This window comes from Anabrus simplex, chromosome 9 (genome assembly GCF_040414725.1).
Source record: "Anabrus simplex isolate iqAnaSimp1 chromosome 9, ASM4041472v1, whole genome shotgun sequence".
NCBI lineage: Eukaryota > Metazoa > Arthropoda > Insecta > Orthoptera > Tettigoniidae > Anabrus > Anabrus simplex.
Window position 1 is genome coordinate 85,721,746 of NC_090273.1, and position 13,284 is coordinate 85,735,029.

The 13,284-nt window shown below is 38.3% G+C and overlaps 1 protein-coding gene across 6 annotated transcripts in view; it reads left to right on the forward strand.

Moving 5' to 3' along the window:
* Positions 1–13,284, forward strand: part of LOC136880962 (reticulon-1-A) — a 574,503-nt gene that overhangs the window by 549,149 nt on the left and 12,070 nt on the right. For all 6 annotated transcript variants that reach the window (XM_067153514.2, XM_068229191.1, XM_067153515.2 and 3 more), the window contains one exon: positions 8,261–8,469. In XM_067153514.2, coding sequence (XP_067009615.2) covers positions 8,261–8,469 — 209 coding nt within the window. The remainder of the gene's footprint in view (positions 1–8,260; positions 8,470–13,284) is intronic.

Genomic DNA, 13,284 nt, shown 5'->3' on the forward strand with positions numbered 1-13,284 from the left:
TAAGGATATATTCAGGAATTAGAATACAGGTTTGCTAGCATAGGGTGGAGGAAGTGTGTTTGAGGTTTTTTTCATGGCTTTTTACTTGAACAGTTAATAACAGCTAAACATTTTTTCAACCCAGCATGTTGGGTACAATAGGGTAGGAAAGAACTGGGAAGAAGAAATTGGCTGTGGCCTTACTTGAGGTACAGCCTTACCATTTGCCTGGTGTGAAAATGTGAAACCACAAAACTCTTCAGGACAGCTTATTGTGGGGTTTGAACCCACCATATCTAGAATGCAGGCTTATGGGTTCACGGCCCAAACCACACCACCAACCAACTAGTTTCGTGGTGGTGGTACTTAAGAATCAGTGTGAGAGAGAAGAAAGTAATCATCGTGGCAGGAATTAAGAATTTTTATTTGACGTTCCTACGCTAATGCGTTCTAGATTTAAGATGTTGTCTTCTACATCCATAGTGTGGAATATTGAAAGACTGAGGAGAATATGAATTGTCACCACCTCTCTACTTACTGCACCAGGCTGAGTGGCTCAGACGGTTAAGGCGCTGGCCTTCTAACCCCAACTTGGCAGGTTTGATCCTGGCTCAGTCCGGTGGTATTTGAAGGTGCTCAAATACGACAGCCCCGTGTTGGTAGATTTACTGGCACGTAAAAGAACTCCTGCGGGACTAAATCCCGGCACCTCGGCATCTCCGAAGACCGTAAAAGTAGTTAGTGGGATGTAAAGCAAATAGCATTATTATTATTATTATTATTATTATTATTATTATCTACTTACTGCCCTCTGTCTTCGAGTCGTCCTTGTCCACAGAGCTCCTAAGTCAGGCAGTGGATAGTTGACCTCTGTTTACAAGAATTCGTCGGTTTTAACCACATGGAGTTCTTTTTCGAATTGCACAAGTAAAAATGAATCTTGATCTATAAGGTAGGAAAGAGGAAAATCTCTAGGTTTATAGTATTGCAGAAATTGAGAGATAACAGGTCACTGGTAGAATAATTCATCACCTTGGTAACCTATTTTAAGTTACTTAACCATATTTTGTGGTTGAATTTTTGGATAATCTTAAAAAGAATTAAATAATTTTCTACTCTACTTGAGTTATGTTGTTAGGCCTTATTGAATATTTATGGGCATCTTGGTGGATAATTAATGCTAGTGGTTATTTAGGGACTGTTTGAATAAGGCTATGGTGTATTAGTTTGCAACATTGTCATGCGAAGGGGAAAATACATACTGGCCATCTAAGCTCAAGTTGGCAGGTTTAATCTATGCTCAGTCCAATGGTATTTGAAGGTGCTCAAATATATCGGCCTCGTGTCTAGATTTGCTGGAATGTAAAAGAACTACCTCTGAGCAAAATTCTGGCATCCCAGTCTCTCTTAAAATCAATAAAGTATATAGTAGGATGTAAAACCAATATTATTTACAAAAAAAAAAAAAGTTTGCCCTTTGAAGGGTTCATTATTATAAACAAGGTAACTATGATCAAGTGCACAAGGCGAAGTGCAGGAAAAGCCATAACAAGCAGCACACAATAACTCCCTATTATGTTCTGGTTTTGTGCACGGTTGACCTTAAGGGATATATTACTGTAATAACTTCTTCAAATCCTTGTGCTGGCAAATGTGTGTTACGTGGGTGGAGAAATGAATGTTGGGATTTTGAGTGAGAATCCAACATCTCTCAGCTTGAGTCTTGAGTTTTGTTCGTCTTAAGATCGTGACAGTCCAGAAAATTGGCTATGGGTAAAAGATGTCTATGTAGAAGAATTTTAAATTGCCAGACTTATTGAACTTAACACTAATTGAATACCAAAGAGGATAATCCAAAACTGTGACAACATGAGTTGCTAGACTACATTTTGGCAGATAAAAAAGTTCTTTTGATGTACCATTAACCATTGGCTTTATTTTATTGGAAACTAATCTTAGAATTAAGTGTGAAATAGTTGGTAATTGATGTTTGAGTACAGGATACAGTTGTTAACTGTCTTGCAAAGAAAGGTATTAGCTCTGGTCTCTTTTAGTTTTAAAATCCTTCCCTTTCCTCCACTAATGTTTCTGGTCGGCTTGCTGTTACGCTTGAACAGAACGATCCAGGTATGTTGGTGCAGTATTTCCAGAAGTGAAGGTCAGAATATTATGGAGTGTAACTTGAGAAAGTTGTTTTGTAGTAAGTCTCTTTCTAGGTTCCCAAGCCTTGGCTTTCTCATTCTAACAGAAGCATTGAAAAATCTACTATATTTTTCTGTAGGGCATGTTCTGAAATGATCTGTTCAGGAGAGTAATATTTAAGGGAGTAGATTCCTTCACTAGGTAAAATCTCCCTTTGGACTTGTATTTACTCAAAGATTCAGCAGATGAGTGTTCAAATGCTGCCAGCATGAGTTCAGGAGACCAGTGCTCCACCCTCTTAGCTACTCAGCCTGGCGTTGTTTCTGCAAGTCTACTTTTCAAAACTGGCAGTTGCACTTGCAAGGATTTTGTCACATTCATCGGGTGTTCACCCTGTACCTGGCTGAAGTACAAGCTGGCCAACTCGCTGTAAAATGCATTGTGCAGAATGGAATCGTGCAGGGAAAATTATCCACTGTATCGGTCCTTATTTCCTTCAGAAATGTTATCATTTTTGCAAATACAAGTTCTCAAGATTGACAATGGTCCTCTTTCACAAGAAAAAAATGGACTCTGCCAGACTGTTAAACTAAACCTTTTTCCTTGCAACTTCATGCCCAGTGCATATGGAATTGTTTGAATTCAGTCACGATCATAGGGTTTTTCTTCATGGGGCCTCTTAAATATTAGTTCGTAATTGGTGTCGACCTGTAAGATCTTTTGCTACCATGTTTTTCCTTCATTCCCACCTAGACATACCTGCTCCTTTCACAAAGCTGCAGGTTGTTCGTATTGAGAATTCTTGGATTTTTCTTCTGTCTTCACCTGGTAGTCCTAGAGTGGTGAGTCTGATTCTACCCTGCACCTCACATTTGAAAAGTATGTGTTCAGCTGATTCCTCTGCTTCATTGTATTTCCTACAAATGTTCTCTTATTACTCCAATTCTATGTAGGTGTTTTTTCAGATGATGGTGTCCTGTCAACAGTCCTACTACCCATCTTATATTTTCAGAGTTTCAACAGTTTATCGTTCTCTATACGCAATTTTTTATTTTACAAAATAAAAATATCACACGAGAACACGTTTACTAATTTCTAAACAACTTTATTGTCACTACGAAACTTATCCTAGTCTCGTCAATCTCTCTTTTTAAACTGCACTGTCTTAACTTTTTTCATTCCTGCTTGAAAGATAATTGCTCTGCTTAAACAATCTACAAAGAAAATATACATGTTTCACACCAGAGACCTAATGGTGGTGTTTCTTGACGCCATATTGGAAGTCTGTGTGTCCGTACGTCCGTTGCTATGTTAAGCAGGATAAGCGTATGTACGTTATACGTCCAGGGACATGAAACATAAATATATTAACATAATACTTTTGACTCATCGTAAAACTTCAAAATACGATCATTGAAGATTTTATCATAAGATATTTGTCTTACGACAAGTTCTTTAGTATGCTTCTTGTTTGGTACTTATATCAGTTCTTTTGCAAGCCTGCATCCTGGAGTATTTTTGCAGTTTTTAATTTGTTTCTTTTGTACCCATTTTCCTATTTAGTGTCGGGCTTGTCCATCTGAAATCCCGCATACAGGTTCTGGGCCTACAAAATGTGGTTTCTGCCCCTTTCCTGGCCAGTGTATCTACCTTTTCATTTCCTTCTATTCCTGCATGCCCTGGTACCCATATTATTTTGACAATGTTGTACTTAGAGAGCTTCAGGAGAAGTGAGTGGCAATACCAGACAATTCTGGATAATGTCCAGACTGCTTCTAGTGCCTTAATGGCTGCTTGGCTGTCAGTAAAAAAGAATGTTCTTATTCCTTTAGTTCATTTAAAGATTTTCTTCAAGAATCGTAGGGTTTAGTTTCCGCATACAAACTGGGTTTGATATGACTATGCTCGTATCAACAGTTGTGTAAAACTGCAAGCTTGCTTGTTTACTTTGCTTCTCACCTTCTTCCTTGCAATTGATGTTAGAATATTTTTTCATTTCAGTTGCAAATTGATGCTGTCTTGAGTAATAAGTTGGTAGTACTAAAATATCAGCTCCTTCAATTTAACCCATTAACACTCCCATTATTTTTTTCTTAGTTTCTGACGAGATTTTTATTCAGAGATGTTTTAAAGGTTAAGATACATAATGTTTTAGGAAGCATGTACGACAAGTGTCGCAGATAATACCAGTCCTCGTATGAGGGTGTTGGACGTTACAGATACAAAACAGCAGTTGTGTAAATCATCTCGCGTTCAATTGTATGCAGAGGGTCACATTGCATTCTTGACAGTACATTCTGGATTTTGCTGTAAGGTATATCTTCTCAGATTGTCTCTTGTGCAACCAGATGACCAAACCCATTGAATCTCTCATCAGGCACAATTCTCAAGAGACTTGAATGTGGCATCAGTGGCCTTCATTTGGGCCAGCAAGTAATTTAAAAAGTAGCTGTTACAGCTCATCTGAAATTCAAAGTATTGAAGATATTGTTCCCATATATATGCCTGTAAAGAACGAATGTTAAAATTGCCATATTAACAAATCGCTTGAAAAAGAACCCAACACTTTTTTTTTTTTTTCTCTGGCTCCAATGTCATACTTTCCTATTAACCAGTCATTACGGTCACATCCTCCCTTAGGAACTTCAGTTTTAAAATAACCCTTGACAGTCTTGCTCCACGTTGAAATGCTTGACAAAGGTTCTACACTTCAAAATTGGTTGCAGCTGTTACCATATTTATCATTTCATTGCACAGTAAGAACTTCACCATTCTTATGTACGAACACTGTTCTTTCTTCATTTTTTTACTCATTTTCAAAGGATGGTCACCTGTTTGATTCTCCTTTAGAGTACTTGTTGCTCTATGTTGTGGGGATCAAAGATGAATCAGGAGATCTGTTGGTGAAAAGTTGTCTAAGAACACTAACTACTAGGATGGTCTTCAGTCTGGCATGTTCATTACACATGGTATTAACATCATCCTGTCTGATTCTTTCCACACTACAGTTTGAAATTAAAACATTACCGTAACCACTAGATCCACTTGTACCCAAATCTAATAGACTTGCCTTTGATGAACCGTTTCTGGTTATGTGCGTAGGGCTTAGTATTTTACTGTTGAAAAACTGCTTTCGTTGTCTGAGGCTGTATCTTTAACCCCTTGTCATTCTTGTTTTCATTGGCAAGATCATTATTGCAAAAATGAAAGTCTCTTCAACTGAATCAGTACATCCAAGTAGATGAAACAAATCCAACAAGTCTATTCCGCGTTCTTCAAATGCGTGCAGTGTTTTAGCCCAGATCCAAGAACTTTCGTAAATTACCAAACATTTCACATGATTGTGTGGTATAATTAGTCCTTTTGTTTCAAAAGGTTCACATGTCAAGATGATCGTGGCAAGACTGATAAGTCTATTCCTAGTTATACAAACCTACGACAGTGTTTTTTAAGCCAAATCCAAGAACATTCTTACAGTGCCATGCGTTTCATGTCAATGTGTATATTTTCTACTAGTGCATTTGTTTCCAATAGTTTGAAACAAGACCAAGAAGTGTATTCCATATTCCACAAACACACGACAGTGTTTTAAACCAGAACCAAGAACTTTAAAAAAAGTTCCAAGTATTGCATACCATGTGTACGTTACAATTCAAGGTGTATGTTTTGCAACCCATTGATGTGTTTTTAGGGAATCACCATTATGTGTATAATTTTTTTTTTATGATGTCTTACGTCAACCAATCGAGATGTATGTAGGCAACCCTAATGATGATTATCAGATTCCCCTCGATTTGATATTCAGCAAGAACTGATGATGACTCCAAGGGAGTCGAAACTGGTCTTTCTCAATAAATTTAATATATTTTACAATGTGTGTAATTGTGGAACATCCCTCAAACTCTATTATATTGGCACACAGCCGTTCACAAAAAAAAAGTGCATGGCATAACGTGCAGTAGATACAGATCCCGAAACGAAGCGACCAAGAATATCTAGCATTACCAAGTAGTGAAAGATCACAATGGTACTAGGTGTACAAGCAAAGTAATTCTGAACAGGTGTAAAGATTACTTCAGTAAAGTAGCAAACAAAGAATTTCCCCATGCTCAGATACCAAAAGGAGCAGAGGTCATTGAAGCAGTCAATTCAGTCAAAGAGCTGAAAAATGCAGTTGAAAGAAAATGTATTCATTGTCATTCAGAGTGTGAGTACATTTCTTTTCAGACACTCTGCAAAGCTTATTTCTGTAAAAGAATATTCAGTGATCATATTAGAGAAGAAACACAGACAGTGGTTTCAAAAGACCTATGAGGCCTATATGAAGTTTCAGAAGCCCTTAAATATATGAACAGAAAGAGGGCAACAGGACCAGATGATCTGTGGAAAATCCCACAAATGCAGCCACGAGCTACTACATGGCTTAGTTGTGTTTAACAGGATCATCAGAGAGAGAGAGATCGCCACAGCATGGAAAAGTAGCATTACCATCCCGTAAACACAAAGGTGATCCAGCCAAATGTGTAAATTATAGAACAGTCGCACTTCTTTCACACACCATGGAGGTATCTGGGAGAGTGCAGGAGAGGGGATTATGGAAGATAGTAAGCATTTACAAACCAGTGTGGATTTGTGAAAGGGTGTGGTACAATAGATGCCATACATCACAAGAAGAAAGCTGCTAGACGGTTGGCCTTGTGGTTAGCGTCGTACAGCTGTGAGCTTCTATTCAGGAGATAGTGGGTTCAAATTACACTGTTGGCAGCCCTGAAGATGGTTTTACGTGGTTTCCCATTTTCACACCATTTTCACTCAAGGCAAATGCTGCGGCTGTACCTTAAGGCCACAGCTGCTTTCTACCCACTTCTAGCCCTTTCCTATCCCATCATTGCCAAAAGACCTATCTGTGTCGGTGTGACGTCAAGCAGTTGATAAGAAAATGCTGCTAGATAAGTACAGATAACAGTACATTAGAAGCAATAGCATTCAAGATACATTGGAAAAGACAGAAGATATACTTCTAAATTGTGCAAAAAAATTGTATAACAATATACAGTAAAACCTTGTTAATTCAAAGTCTTCGGGACACAAAAATCAGACTTCGAATGAAGTGATTTGAATTAACTGCCCCCTCGTAATTCAGAAATGCCAAACCTTGCCGTGTCAGAGTACCTATTCTAAGACCCATTAATGCATGCAGTCACTTTAATTAACAGTTTAAGCCTTTCAAATGCCATGGAAAAACTATTTCTGAAATGTACGCAACAAGGTGCATGTACATTATTCAAATAATGCACTTGGATAAATCACTGGCAAACATAACCTCATGCAACGAAAGGAAAAAAGTACACGGTTCAAAGAAGAGGACAAATTATACTGGCTCCTCTGTGCAAATGCTTTATTTTTTTGCATTACTGTAGTGTTTGAATTTTTTAGATGCCTTGTACTTGCACGGAAAATGCCTGACGCCCTTAAAACATCATAGGTTATCGAACTATTCTATGACGAGGGGAGGAAGTCTCTTGCTTCCAACACAATACAATAACCCCATCCTTGTAAAGATTTCCTGGTTGGCACTTCACTCTTTTCAAACTGTAAAAGTCCGTTTGGGCTCTGCAAGAACAAACAATGCACTTTCAGCGGTATTAACAACATTGTTCAGTGCGTACGAATTGATATATGAGCCATGCTTTTTCGCCAACTTTCGGCATCACCAGTATTCACCGATTCTGCTTCTCATGCTCTATATATTCGCTACTGGTGTAAATCCAGACCAGTCGCAAGGTAGGGATGGAAGATGATTCAACAGGGGGAAATGTTGAGTTTGGACTCGACAGTGTGCTATGCTAGAAACCTGATTGTGTTGAAGAGATACATTTGTAAGTTACCCCATAGAGCCAAGAGTGTAGAGGTATGAAGACATTCTTGCTTTGTTCCATTGGGGCTGTCCGCTCAAGAATATACTATCCTTCAGGGCTAAGTCTTTAAGCTAATTTTGATGTGGTTTGGTACTTGGAAATATTGCAAGTATAAAATATCTGATCATAAAAGGTATAAAATCTCATCTGATAATCCTGTGTATGTGAGACTTTCCTAGCTATAACATCAGCCTTGAAATTGGGTTTTTAATGTTTTGCAGGGACATCTTGGAATTGGACTTGACACTGCCACAGGACAAAGTACGGGAAGTGACAGACACTGCTGTCGCCCATTTCAACGCTGCTGCTGCAGAGCTGCGACGACTCTTCTTGGTGGAAGACCTTGTTGACTCCATCAAGTTTGGTATTCTTTTATGGTGTCTCACTTATGTGGGCTCATGGTTTAATGGCATGACCCTTATTATAATAGGTAAGCATTTTAATTACTCCATATTATGTGTTGCCATTTGTCACCTTTTGGTGTGATTGTCTTAAGAGTTCAAAGGACCTGATTTGCATTTAGCATAACTACATGCATTTTGTTTCTTATCACTAATATATATTTTCCCCCCAACTTTTAACTAGATTACTTGGTAACTGAAATTATTGCAAATAATTAACTTAATTGATAATTCTAAATATGGAAGAAAAAATAAGAATTATTTCATGTCCTCCAAGAGGGGCAGATTTGTTTATTTTTCCTTAAGTGTTAATTAAAATGGCAAAATTATTCAAAATCTAGCTGCTCACTATCAATCCTTTTACACTTATACTAAACAGAAATTTCTTCTTTATATTCTGCACATGCATATAAAATTCTGGGATTTTCTGCGATTCATAATTCACTTTTTGCTGTTTGTCGGTATACTTCCCCATTTCAGCCAAATTACTTGCCAGAATAAGGAGCCAATGTTTTAAAAATTACCTCCTGGAGTGTAATAGATAAGAAAATGAAATCAGCATATTTAGTATTAAAAATGGTCTATGAAAATTGCAAAACTTTCTAAAAATTGTAGTCCCTAGATATCATAGTCACTTCAACTACTTTTGTATGTGTAGAGATGCAGAGTACCTAGATTTTACTCTTAAAAAGAAAATTTCTTCAGAGTATCTCTAGTTGGGCTAAGAAATTTGTCCCTTATTTACCCATCATATGCTGTAAATCAAGATTTTCTGACTGGCACAACTTGGCATAACCCATCTTATGTTTTATGAAATTGTAGAAAGATTTTAAAAAGTTTTCAAATATTTTAAGTGAACTTTTTGTCATTAAGTTAAAATCAACACTTCATTAGTGACATAGTGCATAAACTGGAAGCAAAAATCTCTCACCGAGCTCGATAGCTGCAGTCGCTTAAGTGCAGCCAGTATCCAGTATTCAGGAGATAGCAGGTTCGAACCCCACTGTCGGTAGCCCTGAAGATGGTTTTCCGTGGTTTCCCATTTTCACACCAGGCAAATGCTGGGGCTGTACCTTAAGGCCACGGCCGCTTCCTTCCCAGTCCTAGCCCTTTCCTGTCCAATCGTCGCCATAAGACATATCTATGACGGTGCGACTTAAAGCCAATAGCAAGCAAAGCAAGTAAAGCCAATAGATGCAAGAACACTGAGCTGAATTTAATGTTGCTATAGGTTTTACTTATACGGACACATCCCGTCTAATTTTCAGGCAAATAAATGCTTTAGGAAGGAAAGAAAGTAAGCTTAACATTTCAAGAAAATTTCAAAATTTGCAATGAATATCCTAATATTCCTAAAATAGTTAGTTTATAACCTGTTCCTGTTTCTTCTTTCTTTTCACCCTCTTTGTGTGTAATTATTTTCTTAGTGCCCAGTATTTCTTCATTCTTTCTGATCTTAGTTATCATCCGAGATAATAGGCTTGGCTTTTAATGTAGATATATCTTGGAACCCCTCCTCTGCGAACCATGTGACCTTGCCGCGGTGGGGAGGCTTGCGTGTCCCAATGATGCAGATAGCCGAGCCGCAGGTGCAACCATATCGGATGGGTATCTGTTGAGAGACCAGACTAACGAATGGTTCATCGAAAGGGGGGTAGCAGCCTTTCGGTAGTTGCAAGGGCGGCAGTCTAGATGATTAACTGATACGGCCTTGTAATAATACTCAACATGGCTTAGCTGTGTTGATATTGCTACACGGCTGAAAGCAACGGGAAACTACAGCCGTAACTAACTCCCGAGGACATGCAGCTCTCTCTGTATGAATGATGTACTGATGATGGCTTCCTCCCGGGTAAAATATTCCGGAGGTAAACTAGTCCCCCATTCGGATCTCCGGGTGGGGACTACACGAGAGGGGGCGATCATCAGGAAGATGGATACTGACATTCTGCGAGTCGGAGCGTGGAATGTTAGAAGTTTGAATCGTTGTGGTAGGTTAGAGAATCTGAAGAGGGAAATGGATAGGCTAAAGTTAGATGTAGTTGGTATAAGTGAAGTACGTTGGCAGGAAGACAAAGATTTTTGGTCAGGCGACTACCGAATTATCAACACAAAATCAAACAGGGGAAATGCAGGAGTTGGTTTAATCATGAATAAGAAAATAGGGCAGCGGGTAAGCTACTACGACCAGCATAGTGAAAGAATTATTGTCGTCAAGATAGACACCAAACCAATGCCCACCACAATAGTGCAGGTCTATATGACTACTAGTTCAGCGGATGATGAAGAAATCGAAAGAATATGAGGAGATAAGATTTAATACAATATGTAAAAGGTGACGAGAATCTAATTGTGATGGGAGACTGGAATGCAGTGGTAGGCCAAGGAAGAGAAGGTAGTACAGTAGGAGAATTTGGATTGGGACAAAGGAACGAAAGAGGAAGTCGGCTGGTTGAATTCTGTTTAGTCCTTGCCAATACTTGGTTCAAACACCACAAACGACGGCTGTATACGTGGACGAGACCTGGAGACACTGGAAGGTATCAAATAGACTTCATTATGATTAGGCAGAGATTCAGAAACCAGGTGTTGGATTGCAAAACTTTCCCAGGAGCAGACGTGGACTCTGACCACAACTTGTTGGTCATGAAATGCCATCTGAAGCTGAAGAAATTGAAGAAAGGAAAGAATGCAAAAAGATGGGATCTAGACAAGTTGAAAGAAAAGTGTGAGGGATTGTTTCAAGGAACATGTTGCACAAGGACTAAATGAAAAGGCTGAAGGAAACACTATAGAGCAGCCCTGTCCAACGCGGGCGCCATGGCACCCGAGGCGCCCTTTTATGGCGCCCTTCGCAATTAATTTCCAAATTAAATTTTACTTAATATTTGAAAACAATACTTTTGCATTTCAATAAATATTCTTACTTTTCTCTTAAAAATATCGTCCTCAGTCAGGAAATTTGTTATATCCGTACCTCCAAATACAGAAAGAGCTTTGAGTAAGCCATAAATGTGATCTAGGCCTAACTGACTCGTGTCCGCAATTAGTGAAGAGATAGAAGAAAGGTTCAGAAAGAGAGCTATTCGACATGTAAGTAGTTGCGACAAAGGGAAATCCTCCACAAACCTCTCACTGTGTGGGGGCTAGCGCCAGGTATAAGGCCATCTCTAATCACGGGGCCAAATATAGCCGCACATTGATTCTGCCAAACAGAACAGCTTCCTTATGATTCACTTGATTGCAATGCCATAAACTACCTACCATGACAGAGTTTCACCAGGACGACAATGGGACACCCAATTTTCCCACAAAGTAACTTTAATCCCAACAAAGCTGTGCCGTTAAAAATGAACAAACGATTTATGAAAGTCTTGCAATTGGGATGTTCCCAGTTCCTAGCTTTCAGGCGAACATTCTGTATTACTTGTGAGCTTATGCAGGGCTTGTGGAATACGTTTTGAGTGCCTTGTGTTGTGATAAGTTGTACATTCAACATGTTTCACGCGCTTTTCTTCATTACTATTTAAACTTTAAATTATTCACCTTATAATCAGTTATATTTCATTAAACATAACTCTTCTTAAGATGGCTAAAATGCAAAGAAATTATAACTTCAACAGTCAATGGGAGGACCAGTATTGCTTTATTGAAAACAAAGGAAAGTCGGTGTTTATTGTGTAATGCTAGCGTGTCTGTTCCTAAAAGAAGTAATGTACAGACATTTTTTGACTAATCACAAGAAATTTGACAGTGAGTTTCCTGTTAATTCTGAACTAAGAGAACACAAAGTGAAAGACCTAAAATCTGAATTAGCATTGCAACAATGTGCGTTTAAGAAGCCAGTTCAGCAAACGCGTAACGTGACAATAGCTTCTTACAAAGTTTGTTACGTCCTAGCTAAAAGGAAAAAAGCTTTCAGTGATGGTGAACTAGTGAAAGAAGCTATGCTAAATGCTGCTGAATCTCTGTTCGAATCTCACAAAGATAAATCTGAATTGATATCTTCAATCAAAGGACTTCAGTTGTCTCACCAAACTGTTGCTAGGCGGGTTGAACAGATTTCTAATAATATGGAATCTCAATTACATCAGGATTTGAAATCGTGTGAACATTTTTCGCTCCAGTTTGATGAAGGTGCTGATATGTCTGACACTGCTGGGTTGTGTGTATTTGCTAGAATGGTTTTTAAATATTTTACAGTAAAGGAAGAATTTGTCAAGCTATTGCCACTTCATGGACGTACTAGGGTAGAAGACATATTTAATGCTTTCGTTAAATTCACCAAAGTAACCATTGTCAAAGCTTATTGCTATAACAACAGATGGGGCACCGTCTATGACTGGTAGAAATAAGAGATTTCTTTCTCTTTGCGCTAAGGATGAATCATTTCCAAAATTTATTTCTTATCATTGTGTTATTCACCAAGAAGCTTTATGCGCAAAGGTTTTAAAGTTCGATCATGTCATGAAAATTGTAACTCATGTCGTGAATTATATAAGATCGTCGTCTACTCGTCATCTATTGTTCAGAAATATTTTAAGTATGTCGGAGTATGGTGACGTCATACTTCATGCAGACGTAAGGTGGCTTTGTAGGGGGGAAAACACTCGAACGGTTTTGCTGCCTGTTGGATGAGATACGAGACTTTATGAAATCATCTCCTGGGAAATATTATCACGAACTTGATGATATATCTTGGCTAATCGAATTAGCATTCTTGGCAGACATCACCTCAAAATTAAATGAGTTAAATCTCAAATTGCAAGGAAAAGATCATAATATTTCATGTATGATAAGTATTGTCAATGCATTTGAAAAGAAACTTAAGGTATGGATTGTCC